The following is a 23,990-nucleotide window of genomic DNA, read 5'->3' as shown; positions in this document are numbered from 1 at the left end:
TGAAGTCAGAGGTGCGATTTGAGTGTTGACATTTCGATGCTAAAGAGATGAGGTTGCGATTTAGCTGGTTTATGGTAGCCAAACACGTGTTTATTCCGCCGCGGTAGACCATTTCTGGTATTTTTAATTTTAGAAACCAAAGCAAACGCTGGAGAACTTTTTCTAGTTTGTAGTGGTACTATTACCATACCACCTCTAGTCATATATTAAACAAATTTGTGAGACAGCTGGTAACATGAAAAGGAAATTAGGTCAGAAGATATCATAGAGGGTTTTGAAATTAATTTAATCCACAAAACAAGCAATTACCATAGTCAATAAAGAATATTGAAATTGAGGTATAATTGATTCTCTGTCTTGTGTAGTTGTACATCACCATCATTATTTTGTTGTTGTTGATTCTGATGAACTAATAGTACTAGTAATGTAAGCTCTATTTCACCTGCTATGAAAACTTCAGCCTGTAAAATACCATTGCAACACTATTTTATAAAAGCTCCGATTATATGCAAAAAAATCATTATATGCCAAAGTTAAAGATTGCTTACCGTGCTGAACTGATTGCATGCTTCTAAGATCAAAATTCCCATATCTTGAAGCTGCAAAACCATATGACCCCACAACAGCAGCAACCACACCCAGCACCAGAGAAAAGAGCTGGAAGTTAGCAATTAACTGACCTCGAACTTCACTATCTGCTGGATGGCAACGAATTTCATCATTCTTGAGTCGACATCCGTCCGGCATCATGGGGCCGTAGAGGGTGAAAGCGGTTTGGTAGAACCAGAGGCCTTGGAGAGTTACTGCAATTCCACTACACAAATCAACTGGGAAGCTATTCGGCAAGATAGCTCCTGCAAGTGTGGTCAAAATGCAAAGTCCTACTAGAAGGACAAGGACAAGATGGTAGTATCCTTCAAGGCCCTTGTGAGTGGTTGAGTGAAAGTAGAACAGCAGATACTCTGCGGTGAATGCTGCGGCCGCAATAAGACAAAGGGATCCTTGTGGTAAGGAAACAAAACTGACCAACAACAGATTAAAACCAAGATGTTTGTAAAATTAGCCATACATATTTCAGACATAGAAGTCATAATTAGAGATGAACTTTATTGTTTTGTAATAGTGCACTTGGTATACAATCATTCCCCAAAACAACAAAGGAAGACAAAGCAGTTGATGCAATATCTGCAGCTTATAAAACCTTTATAACTTCCTCCCTCCTATCCCCTACCGCTCTATGCCTTTCAAAAACACCTTGTTTGCCAGACCAAGAGAAATTGTGGATTAGTTCATTATGAAATATCCCATGAAAAAGTCTATTATTGTTATGTAAAGTAAACAAGGGCAGAGACCACCTAGTTCACACATGTTCTGTCAAAAGCATGATTATATCAGTTTAATGAAGGTTCCAAGATCTTTTTGATCTAGCAGTAAAAAGAAAAAAAATGCTATTTTCCATGTGTTTTCCTGAAAAAAAAGAGGGGGGGTGGAACTGCAAAGTGAGGGCAAACAAAAGTGACTTGGCAACAACTTCATTACAGGCACTGTTAAACTATTCATAAAACAAAAAGTGAGATCAAGAGAAAGATTTGTTCCTAAAAGCAATTTCTTTAATTGTTGTCTTGATTCTCTAAATTAAAAGCAGGTTTTCTATGCTTTCACATATTGTTCAACAAAAACGAATCTTGTATGTCGGTTATTCCAAAGTAAACAAAAACAAAGGCAAAAGTCCATTGATGATTGATCCTCTCCCCTCTTCTTCTTCTTCCCATTTCATTCATATTTTTACACAAAAAACATAAAAATCATTATCAAATAACAAAGAAAGTATACGAACTGATTAAAACACCTTGACTAACCTCGTTTTCTCCGAAAGCAAAGCGATGGAACCTAAGAGGAAAAACATGAGAAGCATCCCTGAATGCTCAAAATCATTCAAGTGCGATGGATTCAGGCCTCCATTGACAATAAACTTGAGGTGGGTTGAATACAAAAGCTCAATGCACAGATCAATGAAAGCACCAATGGCTACAACATAAAGCTCCAAGTGCTTCAACTTCCCATTAAAACCAGGAACTGGGTTCCACACCCTGACCTCAAAAGACTTGGGGTTTGACACATACCGGACCAGGGAACTCCATATGTGCCATACACCTACAACAAAGAATAAAGTCCCTGGCAAAGCATGACCCTTGAAAGATCCCATCTCTTTGTTGCTATATCTGACCAAATACAATCAACCAAAATCTCAGCAATCTCCTCTTCTTTCTTCTTTCTTCTTCTTCTTCTTCTTCTTCTTCTTGTGTCAAGAAATGAACTTTTCTGCTTCAAAGGGCAAAACAGTTTTGTTGTTCATACATTGAATTTGATTAATTCTTTTGAAGACTATAGAGTATAGATGAATGATAAATCTTTGAACAAGTTGATTGAACAGACCTTTTGACAGCAAAGAAAGTTTGTCTTCTTGTGATATTCTGGGTCAACTTTGTTTAGCTGACGAGAAATACATTAAAAAAAAGTGAAAAAAGGCTTTTTTTTAATTAAAAACTGCAAACAAGAGGAAAAGAAATCTGAGAAATTGGTTCTGCATCAAAAGTGGTGGGTCGAAAGAAAAGTTGATGTTTTGATGTAATCAATATTAGTTTTTTTTCAAAGAGAAATCATTACTGAAGGGAAATCATTAGAAAATACCATTGAACTCGTAAGAGGTTTCTTCAAAGAGGGAAAAAGGGCACATAAAAGTAAGTTTTTATGGGTAATCGATTGAAACGAAAAGAAATACAATAAAAAAAGTTAAAGAAGAGAGTACTTACGAGAGATCATGATTGTTTTCCAAAGCTCATGCACTGAAATTAAGAAACCAAAAGAACACCGGGGGGAAGAGAGAGAGGTATGGGGAAGAAGATCACAACAAGATATCAATCATAAGGGTGGAAACACGTGACGATGTTTTTTTTTTCCATGTGTCTTATTGCATGGAACTAAAACCATCATTTCGTTTAGGTTTTAGGGATTGGGTAAAAGGCTGACTGTGATGGCAAATGCCAATCACCGTCGAAATGATACCCGTTGGATCGTGGGATGAAACACGTGTGGATCTTTCGGTGGAAATAAATATCTTGTCTCAGTAGAGGGTGGTCGAAATTTTTGGAAAAATTATAAATTTGGCAGATTTAAAACTTAAAATTTTTCATCAGAAATGATTATGTAAATACAAAGAAGTAGGAAAATTGACTTGGTTTATAAAGCAGTATAACATATAAATAGGAAAATTGACTGAAGTTTTGGAAGTTAGTTATAGAAGGCTGTGGGTATTGTAATTTGAGTTGTAGACCTATTCTGCCTTTTCCATCATTATATTGTTACGTATAAGCTTTTTAAGATAAGTTGCATTCTAAGAACAGAACGTCAAATCAAAACATTGAATAGAAGCTCTCATGTCTTTCATCCCTCGACGTTTAAATATAGTCGTCAAATTAAAATAGGGTGAACCACAATTCATCCTCAGCGAAATTGGTCAATTAATCCAGGGGTGGATTAATTTGGCCCTATAATAGGTCACATAGACTTTTAATTTGTGATCTATGGTAAATATAACAGTGTTCAAGAACTTATTACGTCGGGTGATGAGTTTCATGAGATAAAATTTTTAATGGGCCGTGTTAGGTGGGTCTCGCAGTCCGAATAATTTTAATATATCTTCCGGGACTCGTCATAACTGCGTGATGAGTTCCAATAAAAAATATTATTTTTTGAAAATTTTAAAAGAAATGTAAAAAAATAATATTTTAATGTCCGTGGAACTCGTCACGCCGGCCGTGTTAGGTGGGTCCCACAGTCCGAATAATTTTAATATATCTTCCGGGACTCGTCATAACTGCGTGATGAGTTCTAATAAATAAATATTCTTTTATGAAAATTTTAAAAGAAATGTAAAAAAAATAATATTTTAATGTCCATGGAACTCGCAACGAAAAAAAATTATTTTCCCTTTAAGTTGTAAACATCATCTTTCATCTCTTACACAACACACTCCTTTCATCTCTTACACAACACACTCTTTTCACTTCAATCTCTTACACAACAAACTCCTTTCATCTAACCAAAAACATTTCAAACAATGAGTAACAAATTCTTCACAGTTGTTCATTATAATGGAGAAATTCTACAAATTGATGTTAGTGTTGTGTTTAAGTCACACAGGCCCATCAATATGATGTTCCCTGTAGATGTATCTCATCGCCAAATGAAGCAAAAAATTGAGAGAAAACTTGGAGCTTCTATTTCATGTTTAAGTTATCGGCATCTGATCTCCTCAAATCCAATGACAAATGGAAAAGTTCAGCTTGATGACGATGACGATGTTGTTATTATGATTGGACTTCATCAATCATCAAATAATAATATGGTGGAGATGTACGTCAAAACCACAAATACAACTGATATTCTGACGTCATCAGTACCAGCTCGAAGAACCCTCTAAACCACATGCAAGTTATGGTGATGATAACCTTGTTGGACGGTTCGATGAAAGCCTTGCTGAATTTAGCGAGGATGATGAAGATATTGTTCCGTTGGTAGAGGATGACGACACACCATTAGTTGATGAGTAAGATTTTTTTGAGGTTGCTTCAGAGGGACAAGGTTTGAATGTTGAGGCTGATGTATGAGAGACAGCTGTTTCACGATGTCAAGGATTGCAGAATGCTCCAAATGTTCGGCCAATGACATACCCTCAACCTGAAATGCCTCACCATAATTTGCCTCAGTACATCATGCAGTTGCAATGCATGACATTAACTACGATGCTATGCGGAATCCTGGAATATTTGATATGCCAGAGTTATGTGCTGCCCACTATGGTTATTCAGACGAGCGATCATCTGAGTTGGCTATTGGGTCTCAATTTGAAAAAAAGATAGACATAACTAGCAATCAAGGAGTATTGCATCAAAGCTCATCTTCAATTCTATGTCTCGGAGTTGGATCAAAATACTTATTTTGTGAGGTGTATACACCATGATGTTGGTTGTAAATGGAGGATACGAGTATCATACCTACAACGAAAGATGTTGTAGGAAGTCACAAGGTTCAATGCAGAGCACATATGTACAATGACCTCCTTGACACAAGACCACAGACATTTAGATTCGGATGTCATATGCTCTTATGTGAAGCTGTTGGTGGAAAAAATCCAAGAGTGTCTGTTTATGTGTTAGTGGCATCCATTCGGAATACATTTGGTTATATTTCGACTTATTACAAGGCATGGATGGCTAAACAGAAAGCAATGACAAGTTCTATGGACATTAAAATATTTTTTTTATATTTCTTTGAAAAATTTCAAAAAAAATATTTTTTATTGGGACTCGTCACGCGGGTATGACTAGTCCTTGAGGATATATTCAAATTATTTGGGCTGCAGGACCCACCTAACATGGCCCATTAAAAATTATATCACATGGAACTCGTCACCATGGCGTGACAAGTTCCTTGGGCATTGTTACATTTGCCGTAGATCCCAAATTAAAAGTCTGGGTGGCCTATTGGGCCAAATAATCCACCTGCCTGGATTATTTGGCCAATTCTGCCATTCATCCTTTCCCCCTCAAAAAAAATAAATAAATAAGATTCGACACTTTTCGTATGTTGATTTATTTTTTATTTTTAAATTTAAACATTTTTTAATTTGTTTAATTATACTCAACATTAAAGAAAATTCTACAGTACTTTGGTACTCCCGCTAAGACCTTAGTTAAGAAAAATTAAAATAAAATAAATTTAACCAGGTTAGGAAATTTCCTTAGTTAAGAAACTTTTAAGTATTTTTGATGACGTTCGACGAGAATAAACCTTGAACTATGAAGTGTAGAAAAGAAATATTTTTGACTCTTGCTAGGGTTAGAATTCTATAGGAAATTATTGACACAATAGGTTATATGCTTTCAATATTTAGAGACAATAGAAATTTGTTGAGCTTTTAAATCTCACAGTATTATAAAAAAAGTAGATATTGTAGCAACAGTCAAACTCTCATAAAAACCTAGAGGTGCCTAAAATTGGCTCTAGCCAATTTTTTTTTTAAAAGTGCCTATCTGGCTTTAGAAAAAGGAAGAAAAAAAGTATGTTGGAAATGCCTATCTGGCTCTAGCAAGAAAAGAAAAGAATAAGTGGAGGGAGATGTAGATACACTATAATTTAGCAATAATAATAAGTGAGTAGAACTACAAGTTTCTAATTTCGTTAAGTATTGATTGGATGCACCCTATATACACGCAACATCACAATATAAATTTTAGCTCCGACAATATGACATCACATTTCTTAATTAAAGATCATGCAATGCTATCAAATTTTTGGGAGCAAAACAAAAATCATGACAACTGAAAAAATTGAGTTTAAAATGACTTAGCTTGGTAACATAGTTTAGTGTTGTTGCATTTCATGAATTGTAGTTACTTAAGGAGTAGCAAACACTTAGATTTAAGGGTGTGATAAATCTTCAAAAGAATTATTATTTAAGATCTTATTACTTAGGTTCAAGCTTGAACTTCATTATTTTAGGACCATATTTAGAGCATTTTAGTATAAATTGCATCACATGTATTATAAGAGTGAATTGATGAATTTTGGGCTTAACTTTTGTTCTTTTGTTGCAACATTGTTGTGTTATAATTTACCCTAATATTGTGTTTTCTTTGATACTATCAAATATTACTGAAAGCAAAGGGAGGTTGAATTACTATGTGTACAAAGTCATTGTTGAAGCATCAACGAGTCAACAGACAATTAGAATAGAATTTTATGGATTTTGATAGTTGTCCTATTATAAAAAAGGCTGAAAATTAAGGAAAATATAAAATCTCTACTGGATGTTGTGTTGGCCTTGGAGTACTATAAATAGGAACCTTTTGGTGAAGAGAAAATCATAATCTTGCATTTTTTGTGTACTTAGAAATTAATCTTCTCTTTCTCCATATTTCTCTTCTACCAACCATGGAAGTTTGAGCACTTAGGGAAGAGTAGAACTTGGAAGTGGGAGCTACCTGTGCCCGAGAGAGTGGTGGTCGATGATCAGTTCAGCTTAAAAAAAGGCACTATTGAGATGAATGATTTTATTTGTATTTTGTTGAAATAGTTTTATTTTATGCGGGTTGTTAAACCTTGGCTGATATATTTTTAAACTTGTCTGATGAAATACATATTTGATTAATTTTGTCTTTTGATTTGATTGTGTTGAGTTAATCGATCGACTAAATAGCCAAGAGGGGGTGAATTGGCAATTAAAATTTTGGTGGAAGCTTTGATAGAAAATTGAAAAGATTTGCACAACGATTTAGAGTGGTTCGACTTTCTCAACCAAAGTCTATGTCCACTACCTTAGCTATCCACACTAAGGATTTTCCACAAATTCACTAATTTGTCTTTCTTTTGAGGAAAAAGAATAACCTTTCAACTCTCTCAAGAATTATACCCCAAATTCTTGAGAACACTCTCTCCCAAAGAGAAAATTACAAATTCACAAACTTTACAGAAAAACCTCACATGGTAGATTGTTTGCACAATTCTAGAACAAGAAAAGAACAACAAAGATGAATACAATTGAGCACAAAGTGTGTTCTTGAAAGAAAAATGAATATTGAAAGGAATTTGGCTTGGATTGCACAAACTTGATGTTTGAAGCTTTCTCTCTTGATTCTTTCTCAATTCTTGTTGATCATAGGCTTCAGAACTTGTTTAAATACACCTTGGATCAATTCTGAACGTTGGGGGATCATTGGTGAAGTCAATAGAGCCGTTATGGTGTGTTTTCCATTTAAAAAATCTGTTGGGAGCGTAGGGGTATCGGTACATCTTCAAAGGTTATTGGTACATCCCGTGTAAAATTCAAATATTTCGACCGTTGTTTGACCAGGGGTATCGGTACCTCCCAAGGGTATCGGTACACCCATGCCATTCGATATTTCCCGGAGCCAATTTTGACAAGAGGGGTATCGGTATATTTGGCTATGTATCGATACCTTTATTTTATTCGAAATTGAGGGGTATCAATACATCCGAAGAGTGTATTGGTACCTCCCTACTTAAAACTCATTTTTGGCTCGATTTAGGTTCGAAATACTTTGTAAAAATTGTTTCAAAATTGTTTCAAGATTGAAACACAATTTTACATTTAAGTAAGGAGTAAAATTGATAATTGAAAACTTGGAGTAATATTCTTGATATTCGAATAATTTAATCAAATATATATATTTTTGAATCGAATATAAAATCTTAAAATTCAATCTTTAAAATTCATTAACACTTAATTTGTTATATTGAAAGCATCAAATGTTTTGAACAATCTCCCCCTTTTTGATATAACAAAACATTTTAGTAATTTTAAGATTTTATTCTTGAAAATTATTTTTGAAATCAATTTTGATTTTTTTTGAAAATTACTCCCGCTTACTATATTATTCTCCCCCTTTTTGTTAAATCAAAAAGACTCTATGAAAACATTTAAACAAGTTTTTAAGAAAAATAGCCAATTGATTTATATAGATATAACTATAGCTGCTAAGATCAAAGTCAAGAGAATTATTAGCCATTAGTCCATAATCAATATGCATACATAATATGTAAATTGAGAATTGGTCATTTGATATCTAATATGTAAATGATACAAAATTATTGAAAATTCAATTTAAGTGCAAATAACTAATAATCATTCAAACCATTCAAACAAACCAAATATAAAACAAATAAATCCAAACACATGGACATTCATGTTTAATTATCCCAACACATCAAAATGTTTTAACAATGTTTAAAATCACTTAGAATGTCAAAATTTGCTTTTTAAACACTTAGAATGCTAAATTAATCAGCTCTAGTGGTATTGACAACTCATATTTCGAAAATTAATTATGTTCAATAAGTAAAATCTACCCTTAAAGTTTATTTGAACATATTATTAATTTTTACTAAAGATCATAAACTCCCCTAACTATTAGCATAGAATGCATTCAAAAATGTTATTTTTACAAGCATTTTTCATTTACTAATTAAAAGTGCTAAAATTATTTTAAACACTAGGTCAAGATAGGTCGGCTAAACCTAATTATCTCCTAAGTGTCCAAAATATTTCTTTATCTAAAGGTTTTGTAAAAATATCCGCTAATTGATGCAAAGTATCTACAAATTCTAGAACTATATCTCCTTTTGTGACACAATCTATAATGAAATGATGTCTAATTTCAATGAGCTTAGTTTTAGAGTGTTGGATGAGATTTTTAGTGAGACAAATAGCACTAGTATTGTCACACTTGATAGGAATGGTACCAACTTCAATTTCATAGTCTAAAAGTTGTTGTTTCATCCATAAAACTTGTGTGCAACAACTACCCGCTGAAATGTATTCCTCTTTAGTGGTAGATAATGCAACACTATTTTGTTTCTTTGAAAACCAAGAAATCAACATATTTCCTAGGAATTGAGAAGTACCAGAGGTGCTTTTCCTATCTATTTTGTATCCTCCATAATCTGCATCAGAGAAGGCATGCAAGCTAAAGCTAGAGTCTCTAGGATACCAAAGTCCTAAACTAGAAGTGTCTTTAAGTTATCTAAAGATTCTCTTAATGTCTTGTAGATGTGATTCATTAGGGCATGATTGAAATCTAGCACATAAGCATACACTAAACACAATATCCGGTCTACTTGCGGTTAGATAAAGTAGAGAGCAATTATTGACCTATAAAGTTTAACATCTACACATTTACCTCATTCATCTTTGTCAAGCTTTGTAGATGAGTTCATTGGAGTGGCTTGGGGTTTGACATTTTCCAACCAAACTTCTTGAGCATATCCTTGACGTACTTTGCTTGATTAATGAAGATACCATCTTTTCTTTACTTGATTTGGAGCCCCAAGAAAAATGAAAGCTCCCCTATCATGCTCATCTCAAACTCACTCTGTTAGCTCAAAAAATTCTTGGAAAAAGAGCATCATTAGTAGAACCAAATATTATATCATCAACATAAATTTGAACTACTAATAAATCTTTACCTTTTCGCTTTAAAAACAATGTAGTGTCAATATTCCCTTTTGAAAAACCTTTTTCTATTAAAAAGTTTGACAATATTTTTTACCAAGCTCTAGGAGCTTGTTTTAAAACCATAAAGAGTTTTTGTCAATTTAAAAACATGATTTGGAAATTTTGAATCTTCAAAACCAAGAGGTTGTTCCACATACAGTTCTTATTTTATAAAACCATTTAGAAATGCACTTTTAACATCCATTTGATATAGTTTAAATTCATTGAAATATGCAAATGCTAATAAAATTCTAATTGCTTCCATCCTAGCTACATGAGCATATGTTTCATCGAAATCTATTCCCTCTTCTTGAGTATAGCCTTGAGTAACAAGTCTAGCCTTGTTCCTCACTATATTACCACTTTCATCAAGCTTATTCCTAAATACCCATTTAGTACTTAAAGTAGATTTATTACTAGGCTTTCAACTAATGTCCATACTTTACTTCTCTCAAATTGATTTAGCTCTTCTTGCATAGTCATAATCCAATTTTCATCATTTAATGCTTCTTGGATATTCTTAGGCTCTATGCATGAGATAAATGTAACATAATTACATATGTTCCTAAGAGAAAATCGAGTAGTTACCCTTTGGATGGATCACCTAAAATCTCACCATCCTTGACATAGTTGTACTCTCTTGGGTATGAGACTTCCCTTTATTCAATGGTAAGATTCTTGAAGGCATCTTGAGTTTCCTCATCCTTCACTTCTTCATTTGATGATTATTTGTTGAAACATTTTAATATTTCGATATAACAAATTAAGTTAAATGGATTTTAAGATTTTCCAAATGATTTTCTAAGTATATTCGATATAACTATTCGAATATCAAAACATTACTCCAAATATTTCAAAAATCATTTTTGATCCTTATTTAAGTGTAAAATTAAGTTTTAATCATAAAACAATTTCAAAATATTTTATAAAGTATTTCGAACCAATTCAAAGCCAAAAATTCCAGATTACTCAGAGGGAACCGATTCCCCCCCATAGGAGGAACCGATTCCCCCTGAATGGTTTGGCTCCGAGATTTCCAGAATGCTCGGAGGGAACCGATTCCCCCCCAAGGGGGTACCGATTCCCCCTTGTTCAACGGTCGAAATATTTGAATTTTACACTTAGGGAACCGATTCCCTATAAGAGGGAACCGATTCCCCCCACTGACCAAGCTGTTTTATTAAATGTTTTCACACTAAAACGGCTATAATATCTTCTCTAATTATCCCCAACGTTCAGAAGTGATCCAAGGTGTATTTAAGCAAGCTTAGAAGCCATTGATCAAGAACAAGAAACATCAAGCAACTAGAATCAAGAGAGAATCAAAGAGAAAGCATCAAACCTCAAGTTTGAGCATTTCAAGCCCATTTTCATTCAATATTCATTTTGCTTTCAAGAACACTTTTTGTGCTCAATTGTATTCATCTTTGAGTGTTCTTTTCTTTGTTCTAGAATTGTGCAAACATCTTACCTTGTGAGGTTTTCTTGTAAGTTTGCAAATTTGTAATCTTCTCTTTGAGAAAAGAGTGTTCTCAAGAGTTGGGGTATACTCTTGAGGGAATTGTAAGGTTATCTCTTTGGCCTCAAAAGAAAGAACAAATTAGTGAATTTGTTGGAAAATCCTTAGTGTGGATAGCTAAGGTAGTGGACGTAGACTTTGTTTGAGAAAGTCGAACCACTGTAAATCGCTGTGCAATTGCTTTCAATTTTCTGCAAAAGCTTCCACAAAATTTTTATTGCCAATTCACCCCCCTCTTGGCCAATTTCGTCATTCGATTAACTCAACAATTGGCATCAGAGCCTAACTCATTTGAAGGTTTAATCGCCTCTTGAGTCGATCCGGGAAGAGTTACATCGATTACAAAGTCATCAATGGCCTCCACTTCAAACTTCGACTCCGGTCTCGATTCGATGCCCGTCAACAAGCCTCCTTTCTTCAATGGAGCTAACTATGCCTATTGGAAGAATAGAATGATGTACTTCATTCAAGCAAGTGACATGGGAGCATGGAATGCTGTAGAAGAAGGATACATCAAACCTCTCACTCATCCAAGGTTGTGGAGTGAAGGAGAGACAAAAATGTTCTAGCTCAACTCCAAAGCCATCCATATTATTTTTTGTGCTCTTGGACCAGATGAATACGGAAGAGTTTCATCGTGTACAACCGCCAAGAAATATGGGACAAACTTCAAGTCACACATGAAGGTACAGATGAGGTAAAGAAATCAAAAATTAGTATTCTAACGCATAGCTATGAAATTTCAGGATGAAACCAAATGAAGACATCAAAGCTATGACGGATAGATTTTCAACGATTGTCAATGGTCTCAAATCATATGGAGAGATCATCTCAAATGAAAAGCTTGTGAGGAAGTTAGTCTACTCCCTCCCAAAATCATGGCAATCAAAGAAGACGGCAATCATCGAGTCTAAGGACCTATCGTCCTTAACTCTTGAAGAACTTATCGGTTCACTCCTCACTCATGAGATGATGCTTGAAGATGAGGTGGACCTTGATAAAGTTGAAGAGACACCAAAGGAGAAGGAGAAGAAGAAAAACATTGGAGTTGCTCTCAAATCCACAAAAGATGAGAGTGATTCAAATGATGATGATGACGAGGAAATGGCATTGTTTGCCAAACGGTTCAGAAAAATGATGAGACCTTACCAAGGAAGAAAATTCAAACGAAACGAAGGCCTCAAAAATGAACCAAAAGAGAAGGACCCAATCATTTGCTATGAATGCAAAAGCCGGGGCATGTCAAATATGATTGCCCACAATTGAAGAAAAAGGGTCAATCAAAGAATAAGCACAAGGCTCATGTGGCTACATGGAGCGATGAAGAAGGTTCCGATGAAGAGGAACAAGAAGTAGCAAACTTGTGCTTGATGGCATTCGGGGAAGATTCTAAGGTAACCTCTAACTCATCTGATTTTGATGATTTATCTTATGATGAGTTATTTGAGGAGTACAATGGGTTGGCTTCGGATTATGAGAAATTGTTTTTAAAATATAAAAATGATGTTTCAAAATTGAAAAATGAAAACAAACTCATATCCAAAACCAACAACGATCTTGAAAGTAAAATCAAAAATTTGCAAATCAAACTAGAAGAGTTTGAAAAGAAAAATTTAGATTTGCAAAATTTACTTTCAAAGATCAATGATGATCATCAAAAGAAAATTGATGATCTTAAAACTTCTTTTGATAAAGTTGGAACAAAACATTTGAAAAAGGTGAAAATTCAAAATCCAACTTTGTTAGAAAAAGTTTTAGAAACTACAATCATAGAGGTCCCCAAAGAACCTCAAATGGAAAAATCATTAGAAGTGTGTGGGTTCCTAAAGAACTCATTACTACTAAAGATAAAATATCCTACACAAATGGATACCTAAAGGGACTAGGATTTTGGAAACTAATGAATATGGACCCAAAAGAATTTGGGTACCAAAAATCAAAAATTAATCTATGTTTGTAGGGAAAGGAGCATTGCTACAAGGCACGGGAAACAAATTCAAACTCATGGTACCTTGATAGTGGATGCTCAAGACATATGACCGGAGACAAAAGCCGGTTCATTGAGCTTAACGCCAAAAATGGAGGAGAAGTGACTTTTGGAGACAATTCAAAAGGTCACATTGAAGGTATTGGTACAATAGGTAATACCTCTTCCATACAAATTAAAAATGTTTTATATGTGAATGGATTAAAGCATAATCTATTGAGTATTAGTCAATTATGCGATAAAGGATTCAATGTCTTATTTGAAATTAATGGTTGTAAAGTCATTGACATTGCATCTAATCGGATTATGCTTGTTGGTCATAGAATAGGAAACATTTACATGGTGCATTTAGATTCTATTGATATGACTAATTTATGCCTAGTTGCTAAGGATGAGCATGATAGTTGGTTATGGCATAGGAGACTAGGTCATGCTAGTATGAGTGTTCTGCAACGGCTAATTCAAGGTGATTTAGTTCGAGGGTTGCCTAAGCTTAAATTTGATAATGATAAAATCTGTGATGCTTGTGCTAAAGGAAAACAAAAACGAGTTTCTTTTAAATCTATTAATGATGTATCAACTAGTAGAGTATTACAATTGATCCATTTAGATCTTTTTGGGCCAACTAGAACTACTAGCTTGGGAGGAAAACAATATGCATTTGTCTTGGTAGATGACTATTCTAGATACACTTGGGTTCTATTCTTAAGTACTAAAGATGAAGCATTAGAAAATTTCATCACATTTTCAAAAATAATCCAAAATGAAAAAGGATACTCTATCACTAGTGTTAGAAGTGATCATGGAACTGAATTTGAAAATCTTGGATTTATTGAGTTTTGTAATTCTAATGGTATTAGCCACAATTTTTCAGCACCTAGAACCCCTCAACAAAATGGAGTTGTTGAGAGGAAAAATCGAACTTTAGAAGAAATGGCTAGAACCATGCTTTGTGAAAATAATTTGCCAAAATATTTTTGGGCGGAAGCCACAAATACCGCTTGTTATGTTATAAATCGAGTAATGATTAGGCCAATTTTAAAGAAAACTCCATATGAAATTCTCAAAAATAAAAAGCCTAACATTAGCTATTTTCATCCTTTTGGATGTAAATGTTTTGTTTTAAACAACGGTAAAGAAAATCTTGGTAAATTTGATGCTAAAAGTGATGAAGGAATTTTTCTGGGTTATTCCTTAAACTCTAAAGCTTATCGTGTATTTAATAAAAGAACTTTAGTTGTAGAAGAGTCTATACATGTTGTTTTCGATGATAATCCCCTTCTGAGGAAGGATTCTTCTGTTAATGATGATGTAGGTATTGTACAAGCAAATGACGTTAGATATGACGTTGGAGAATCATCATCAAAGGAAGAAACAAAAGATGAGGAAACTCATGATCCCCTCGAGAATCCAACCATTGAAGAAAGGGAAGTATCTTTTCCAAGAGAGTACAACTATGTCAAAGATGGTGAAATTATAGGTGATCCATCAAAAGGGGTAACTACTCGATCTTCTCTTAGAAATATCTGTAATTATGTTGCATTTATTTCATGCATAGAGCCTAAGAACATCAAAGAAGCATTAAAAGATGAACATTGGATTATGGCTATGCAAGAAGAATTAAATCAATTTGAGAGAAGTAAAGTATGGACATTAGTTGAAAGGTCTAGTGATAAATCTACTGTAGGTACTAGATGGGTTTTTAGAAATAAACTTGATGAAAGTGGTAATATAGTGAGGAACAAGGCTAGACTTGTTGCTCAAGGCTATACTCAAGAAGAAGGCATAGACTATGATGAAACATACGCTCCCGTAGCTAGGATGGAAGCAATTAGAATGTTATTAGCATTTGCATGTTTCAATGAATTTAAATTATATCAAATGGATGTTAAAAGTGCATTTTTAAATGGTTTTATAAAAGAAGAAGTGTACGTGGAACAACCTCCAGGTTTTGAAGATTCAAATTTTCCGGATCATGTTTTAAAATTGACAAAAGCTCTTTATGGTTTAAAACAAGCTCCTAGAGCTTGGTATGAAGATTGTCAAATTTTTTAATTGAAAAAGGTTTTTTAAAAGGAAAGGTTGACACTACATTGTTTTTAAAGAGAAAAGGTAAAGATTTATTAGTAGTTCAAATTTATGTTGATGATATAATATTTGGTTCTACTAATGATGTTCTTTGTCAAGAATTTTCTAAGCTAATGCAAAGTGAGTTTGAGATGAGCATGATGGGGGAGCTCTCATTTTTCTTGGGACTCCAAATCAAGCAAAGAAAAGATGGCATCTTCATTAATCAAGCTAAGTACGTCAAAGATATGCTCAAGAAGTTTGGACTGGAAAATGGGAAACCTCATAACACTCCAATGAGCTCTTCAACAAAGCTTGACTTAGATGAAGGAGGTAAATGTGTAGATGTTAAATTGTATAGGTCAATGATTGGCTCTTTGCTTTATCTAACTGCAAGTAGACCGGACATTATGTTTAGTGTTTGCTTATGTGCTAGATTTCAATCATGTCCTAAGGAATCACATTTACTAGCTGTTAAGAGAATCTTTAGATACCTTAAGGACACTCCTAGTTTAGGACTTTGGTATCCTAGAGACTCTAGCTTTAGCTTGCATGCTTTTTCTGATGCGGATTATGGAGGATGCAAATTAGATAGGAAAAGCACCTCCGGTACTTGTCAATTCCTTGGAAATATGTTGATTTCTTGGTTTTCAAAGAAACAAAATTGTGTTGCATTATCTACCACTGAAGCAGAATACATTTCAGCCGGTAGTTGCTGTGCACAAGTTTTATGGATGAAACAACAACTTTTTGATTATGGAATTAAAGTAGGTACCATTCCTATCAAGTGTGACAATACTAGTGCTATTTGTCTCACTAAAAATCCCATCCAACACTCTAGAACTAAGCACATTGAAATAAGACATCACTTCATTAGAGACCATGTCACTAAGGAAGATGTAGTTCTAGAATTTGTTGATACTTTGCACCAATTAGCGGATATCTTTACAAAACCCTTAGACAAGGAAAGATTTTGGACACTTAGGAGAGAATTAGGTTTGACCAACCTATCTTCACTTAGTGTTTAAAATAATTGTAGCACTTTTAATAAATCTTGAAAAATGCTTATAATAATAATTTTTGATTGCATTCTTGCTATTAGTTAGGGGGAGTTTGTGATTCTTAATGAAAATTAATTTTATGTTCAAAAACAATTAAAGACTAATTAATTATTTGAACATAATTAATGTTTGATATGAGTTGCCAATACCACTAGAAAAGATTAATTTAGCATTTTGTGCTTAAAAAATCGGATTTTAGCATTTTGGTGCAGAGGGAATCGATCCCCCCCTGAGGGAACCGATTCCCCCTTTGAAGGGGAACCGATTCACCCCACAGGGGAATCGATACCCCCCTGGGGTTCTGCTAAAATCGGACAGAATAACCCCAAACTCTCACAAACCCTCTTTCTCTCTCTCTCCGCCGTTCTCACCCTCTAAACCCCTCAAATCTCCATTTTTGCCTCAAATCAACGATATTAATCGGAATTTGCTTCATAAATCATCTTCCAAACCTGTTGGAATCATTAAAATCGTGCAAACAACATCTAAATCCCCTCAATCTTCATATTTCAAGGTAAATTTTTCTAAACTCTTTATTTCATTATTTTGAACATAGGATTAGTTTCAATTAGTTCTAGGTTGAAATAGTGATCGGGCATTGATTATTTAGTGATTAGAAACTAGATGTTACAACTAATTTCATCAAAAACACAAGAATTTTTCAAATTTTTAAAATTTTCGAAAAAAAAAAAAATTGTTATTATTGTGTTTTGATCAAATTATATTGTTGTTATGAAAAACTATACATATATTGTTTCTCAAAACCATATTTTTCAAAAGCTTTTCAAAAACTTTGCCCATTAGGATTGATTTAGAGAATCTTGAAATATTGAGGACTCATTTGAGTTTTGGGATTAATTGAATTGCATACACTTGTTTTAAAATTGCAGGTTATTATATCTATTCCGATTTCCTTCACCATGTCAAATCCTAAACGTCCTAGGTCTTCATCTAGTCGTTCCAGTCGTCAACCAAATCCACCTCCAAATCCTCATTCTATTCCAATTTCTAATCCAATCCCACTGATCCTAATTTGACTATCCAAAATTCGTGTTTCAATCATCCTGGGTCTAGAAATCACCGATATTGGTATTATCAGTATTTCGATTCTTACAAAATCCGGAAGAACGTATTCCTTCTCGTCAAGCTATGTTAGCTATCAATTTTAAATATCTTCCCATTTTACAAGAATGGAAATTTGATAAACTATTTGATCTTGAACCCATCGTTTACCATCAACTTGTTCGTATATTCTACTCTAATGCCGTATGTGTTAAAAACCAAGCTGAAACCGAAACCATAGGAATTCGTTCCTACCTTCTAGGATAATTCTTATATATTGACCCGGCATATATAGCCAATACTTTTGGATTAGATAATGATGGTATTTCGAATGAAAAACAAATCTTAGGTTCTCGTTATAAAAGAAGAGATAGTGCGAGTGTCTTAGACCTACATGAGCGTTTTCTTCATCTAATGATTTCTTGGTGGTTTCGACCATCCGGAGGTCGTTATTCTACTCTTAGAGCTTTGGATCTTTGGTGGTTACATTGTTTCGAAAACCGTATTAAAATTAACCTACCTCAGATTATTTTTGCTGAAATTGTTGAAACCGTAAATCTGTTCCTAACAAGAAACACTGTTCATCTCTAGTTTACGGTTGCTTTTTGAGTAATCTGTTTTCCAAAGCTGGGCTTAGAGTCGGTCTAGATGCCGTTTTTCCTCTTAAGAAACAAATAAATCTTCTTTCCTTAACGAGAGCGGGATGGGTAAAGGACAAAGAAACCGGTGAATGGGTTCGTTCTTCTACTCCGGGAGCTAGTTCTTCACAAGCTCCACCCGAGGCTGACGAAGATCCCGAGTTTGAACAATTAATGAGGGATATTGATGAAGCTGAAGAAGAACCTGAACAACCCGAAGAGCAGCCCGAGGAGCAAGCTCAACAAACGCATCCAATGCCTCCATTTTCAATCCTTTATGGAGACATTTGATTTCCGATACGCTACCATGGACTCGCGCTTTTCCTCTATAGAGTCTCATTTATCCACAATGGGAGCTCAACAATTAGAGATTCTTCGGGAGATGCGTGCAAACAATGAATCAACCAACGCTCGTATCAATGAACTCACACACGAGATGGCCGCTATGCGAGCCCGTTTTCCTCCTACCGATCCGGATGCTTGATTTTATGTTTAGCTTTAAAACTTTGAACAAAATGAATATTGTTTCAACATTTTGATATGTTTGATTTTGTGGATTGTTGGATTTTGGATATATGGTGTGAACTTATATGTTTGGTTTGTTTTATTCATTTTTGCATCATTTACATTATCATTAGCAATATGACCAATTTTGCCATATCACATTATTTATGAATATTGATTTATGAAACTAATGGCTAACCTCTCTTTTGATTATGATCTTAGCAGCTTAAGCTTATAATTAATAAATCAATTGGCTAAATGATTTACAAAACCTTGTTTTACAATGTCTTTTTGATTTAACAAAAAGGGGGAGAAGAATAAGTTAAAGTAAGGGGGAGTAATTTCTAATTTCAATTTTCTAATTTCAAAACTTGATTTCAAAAATCTTAAAATTACTAAAATGTTTTGTTATATCAAAAGGGGGAGATTGTTGAAACATTTTAATATTTCGATATAACAAATTAAGTTAAATGGATTTTAAGATTTTCCAAATGATTTTCTAAGTATATTCGATATAACTATTCGAATATCAAAACATTACTCCAAATATTTCAAAAATCATTTTTGATCCTTATTTAAGTGTAAAATTAAGTTTTAATCATAAAACAATTTCAAAATATTTTATAAAGTATTTCGAACCAATTCAAAGCCAAAAATTCCAGATTACTCAGAGGGAACCGATTCCCCCCCATAGGAGGAACCGATTCCCCCCTGAATGGTTTGGCTCCGAGATTTCCAGAATGCTCGGAGGGAACCGATTCCCCCCCAAGGGGTACCGATTCCCCCTTGTTCAACGGTCGAAATATTTGAATTTTACACTTAGGGAACCGATTCCCTATAAGAGGGAACCGATTCCCCCCACTGACCAAGCTGTTTTATTAATGTTTTCACACTAAAACGGCTATAATATCTTCTCTAATTATCCCCAACGTTCAGAAGTGATCCAAGGTGTATTTAAGCAAGCTTAGAAGCCATTGATCAAGAACAAGAAACATCAAGCAACTAGAATCAAGAGAGAATCAAAGAGAAAGCATCAAACCTCAAGTTTGAGCATTTCAAGCCCATTTTCATTCAATATTCATTTTGCTTTCAAGAACACTTTTGTGCTCAATTGTATTCATCTTTGAGTGTTCTTTTCTTTGTTCTAGAATTGTGCAAACATCTTACCTTGTGAGGTTTTCTTGTAAGTTTGCAAATTTGTAATCTTCTCTTTGAGAAAAGAGTGTTCTCAAGAGTTGGGGTATACTCTTGGGAATTGTAAGGTTATCTCTTTGGCCTCAAAAGAAAGAACAAATTAGTGAATTTGTTGGAAAATCCTTAGTGTGGATAGCTAAGGTAGTGGACGTAGACTTTGTTTGAGAAAGTCGAACCACTGTAAATCGCTGTGCAATTGCTTTCAATTTTCTGCAAAAGCTTCCACAAAATTTTTATTGCCAATTCACCCCCCTCTTGGCCAATTTCGTCATTCGATTAACTCAACATTATTCTCTAACGTTATGTCCAACATCATTTGCATTTACAATACCTACGTCATCATCAATAAAAGAATCATTCCTCGGAAGGGGATTATCATTGAAAACAACATGAATAGAATCTTCTACCACTAAAGTTCTTTTTTTAAATACCTGATAAGCTTTAGAATTTAAGGAATAACCCAAAAAAATTCCTTCATTACTTTTAGCATCAAATTTGCCAAGATTGTATTTACCGTTGTTTAAAACAAAACATTTACACCCAAAAGGATAAAAATAGCTAATGTTAGGCTTTTTATTTTTGAAAATTTTATATGGAGTTTTCTTTAAAATAGGCTTAATCATTACTCGATTAATAACATAACAAGCAGTATTTGTGGCTTCAGCCTAAAATATTTTTGCAAATTATTTCACAAAGCTTGGTTCTAGCCATTTCCTCTAAAGTCTTGTTTTTCCTCTCAACAACTCCATTTTGTTGAGGGGTTCTAGGTGCTGAAAAATTATAGCTAATCTCATTTGAATTACAAAAATCAGTAAATCCAAGATTTTCATATTCAGTACCATGATCACTCATAAGACTTGAAATTGAGTAACATTTTTCATTTTGAATTACTTTTGAAAACATGATGAAATTTTCTAATGCTTTATCTTTAGTACTTAAAAATAAAACCCAAGTATACATAGAATAGTCATCTACTAAGACAAAACCATATTGTTTGCCACCCAAGCTAGTAGTCCTAATTGGCCCAAAAAGATCTATGGATCAATTGTAATACTCTACTAGTTAATACATCATTAATGGATTTAAAGGAAACTTTCTTTTGTTTTCCTTTTGAGCATGCATCACATAGTTTATCTTTATCAAATTTTAGCTTTGGCAACCCTCTTACTAAATCTCCTTGAATTAGTCTTTACAAAACACTCATGCTTGTATGTCCCAGTCTCTTATGACATAACCAACTGTCATGTTCATCCTTAGCAACTAGGCACAAATTAGTCATATTAATAGAATCTAAATGCACCATGTAAATGTTTCCTATTCTATGACCAATAAGCATAATCCGATTAGATGCAATGAAAATAACTTTACAACCATTTGTTTCAAACAAGAAATTATATCCTTTATCGCATAATTGACTAATACTCAATAGATTATGCTTTAACCAATTCACATATAATACTTTTTCTATTTGTATGGAAGAGGTATTACCTATAGTACCTATACCTTCAATGTAACTTTTTGAATTGTCACCAAAGGTTACCACTCTTCCTTTTTTGTCGTTAAGCTATAAACCGGCTCTTGTCTCCGGTCATGTGTCTTGAGCATATACTATCAAGGAACCATGAGTTTGAACTTGTATTTTGTGCCTTGAAGCAATGCTCCTTTTCCTACAACATAGATTAATTTCTAAATTGGTACCCACATTCTTTTGGGTCCATATTCATTAGTTCCTAAAATTCTAGTCCCCTTGGGCATCCATTTATTTAGGATATTTATCTTTAGTAGTATTGAGTCCTTTAGGAACCCAAATACTTCTAACAATTTTATTATTTGAGGTTCCTTGGGGACCTCTAGAATGTAAGACTTAAATTATTTCTAATATAACTGTATTTTGAATTTTTTCTTTTTTCAAAATGTTTTGGTCCAACTCTATTGAAATAAGCTTTTGGATCATCAATTTTCTTTTGATGATCATCATGGAATCTTGAAAGTAAATTATGAAAATCAGTTCAAAATCTTCGATTTTGATTTGCATTTCTTTAATTCACTTTCAATATCATTATTGGTCTTGGATATAGATATTTTTCACTTTTCAATTTTGAAATATCTTTCTTGTATTTTGAAAATAATTTCTCATAATCCAATGCCAACCCATTGTATTCCTCTAATAACTCATCAAAAAATAATCTTCTAAATCAAATGAGTTAGAGGTTACCTGAGAATCTTCCCCGATGGCCATCAAGCACAAGTTTACTGCTTCTTGTTCCTCTTCATTTGATGATTCATCATCGCTCCAAGTAGCCACGTGTGCATTATGCTTCTTATTTGATTAGCCCTTAGTCTTTAATTGTGGGCAATCATATTTGACATGCCCATGCCTTTTTCATTCATAGCAAATGATAGGGTCCTTCTCCTTTGATTCAGTTTAGCCTTCATTTCATTTGAATTTTCTTCCTCTGTTGGGCTTCATTAATTTTCTGAACCGTTTGGCAAATAATGTCATTTCTTCATCATCGTCATCATAATCAGAATCACTCTCATCTTTTGTGGATTTGAGAGCAACTCCAACATTCTTATTTTTCTCCGTCTCCTTCTTTATCTCCTTCTTCTTCTCGAGGTCTACCTCATCTTGAATAATCATTTCATGTGTGAGGAGAGAACCAATGAGCTCATCGAGAGTTAAATACTTTTGGTCTTTAGCTTCGATGATCATCGTCTTCTTCGATTGCCAAGCTTTTGGAAGAGAATAATTATCTTATCATAAGCTTCTCGTTTGGAATGATTTCTCCATATGCCTTAAGACCATTGATAATCACGGAAAATCTATCCGTCATAGCTTTGATATCTTCTCCTGGATTCATCCTAAAATTTTCATAGCTATGAAGAAGACTAATTTTGGATTCTTTTACCTCGTTGGTTCCTTCATGAGTGACTTGAAGTTTGTCCCATATCTCCTTGGTGATTGTACAAGATGACACTCTCTTGTATTCATCTAGTCCAAGTGTACAAAAATAATGGATAACTTTTGAGTTGAGCTGGAATAATCTTGTCTCTTATTCACTCCACATATTCAGATTTGTGGATGGTTCAGAGTATTCGTTCATCACTATTTTCCATGCTCCCATGTCACTAGCTTGAATGAAGTACCTCATCCTATTCTTCCAATAACCATAGTTAGCTCCATTGAAGAAAGGAGGCTTGTTTACGGGATGAGAATCAAGATCAAAGTCGAAGTTTGATGTAGAGGCCGTTGATGACTTGAATATCGATATAACTCTTCTCAAATCGATGCAAGAGGTGGTAAAACCTTCAAATGATTGTAGCCCTGATACCAATTATTTAGTTAATCGATCGACTAAATAACTAAGTGGGGGTGAATTGGCAATTAAATTTTGGTGGAAGCTTTGACAAAAATTGAAAAGATTTGCACAACGATTTAGAGTGGTTTGACTTTCTCAACCAAAGTTTACGTTTCACTACCTTAGCTATCCACACTAAGGATTTTCCACAAATTCACCAATTTATCTTTCTTTTGAGGACAAAGAATAACCTTACAACTCCCTCAAGAATTATACCCCAAATTCTTGAGAACACTCTCCCAAAGAGAAAATTACAATTCACAAACTTTACAGAAAAACCTCACAAGGTAGATTGTTTACAATTCTAGAACAAGAAAGAACACTCAAAGATGAATACAATTGAGCATAAAGTGTGTTCTTGAAAGCAAAATGAATATTGAAAGGAATTTGGCTTGGATTGTACAAACTTGATGTTTGAAGCTTTCTCTCTTGATTCTTTCTCAATTCTTGTTGATCATAGGCTTCAGAACTTGTTTAAATACACATTGGATCAATTCTGAACGTTGGGGATCATTGGTGAAGTC

At 34.0% G+C, this 23,990-nt stretch overlaps 1 protein-coding gene across 1 annotated transcript; it reads right to left on the bottom strand.

Annotated features, from left to right (window-relative positions):
- Window positions 1-333: 333 nt before the first annotated feature.
- LOC120139894 (transmembrane protein 45A-like) lies at window positions 334-2,904 on the bottom strand. The gene is made up of 5 exons (XM_039154994.1): window positions 2,814-2,904; window positions 2,437-2,493; window positions 1,860-2,322; window positions 549-1,021; window positions 334-461 (listed from the first exon to the last, which is right to left on the bottom strand). The coding sequence occupies exons 3-5, from the start codon at window positions 2,204-2,206 to the stop codon at window positions 457-459; spliced, it is 825 nt and encodes a 274-aa protein (XP_039010925.1). The 5' UTR covers window positions 2,207-2,322; window positions 2,437-2,493; window positions 2,814-2,904; the 3' UTR covers window positions 334-456.
- Between the last annotated feature and the right edge of the window lie 21,086 nt (window positions 2,905-23,990).

This window comes from Hibiscus syriacus, unplaced genomic scaffold, assembly GCF_006381635.1.
Source record: "Hibiscus syriacus cultivar Baekdansim isolate YM2019G1 unplaced genomic scaffold, ASM638163v2 tig00110777_pilon, whole genome shotgun sequence".
NCBI lineage: Eukaryota > Viridiplantae > Streptophyta > Magnoliopsida > Malvales > Malvaceae > Hibiscus > Hibiscus syriacus.
Note: the sequence above shows the minus strand (reverse complement) of the source record. Positions and strands in the feature narration are given on the sequence as shown.

What these genes read in the sequence shown, in the direction of transcription:
- LOC120139894 (XM_039154994.1), bottom strand. Translation starts at nt 2,206, where the DNA reads ATGGGATCTTTCAAGGGTCATGCTTTGCCAGGGACTTTATTCTTTGTT. An exon ending in TTGCTTTCGGAGAAAACGAG is followed by an intron (nt 1,022 to 1,859) that starts GTTAGTCAAGGT and finishes GTTGTTGGTCAG; the next exon opens with TTTTGTTTCCTTACCACAAG.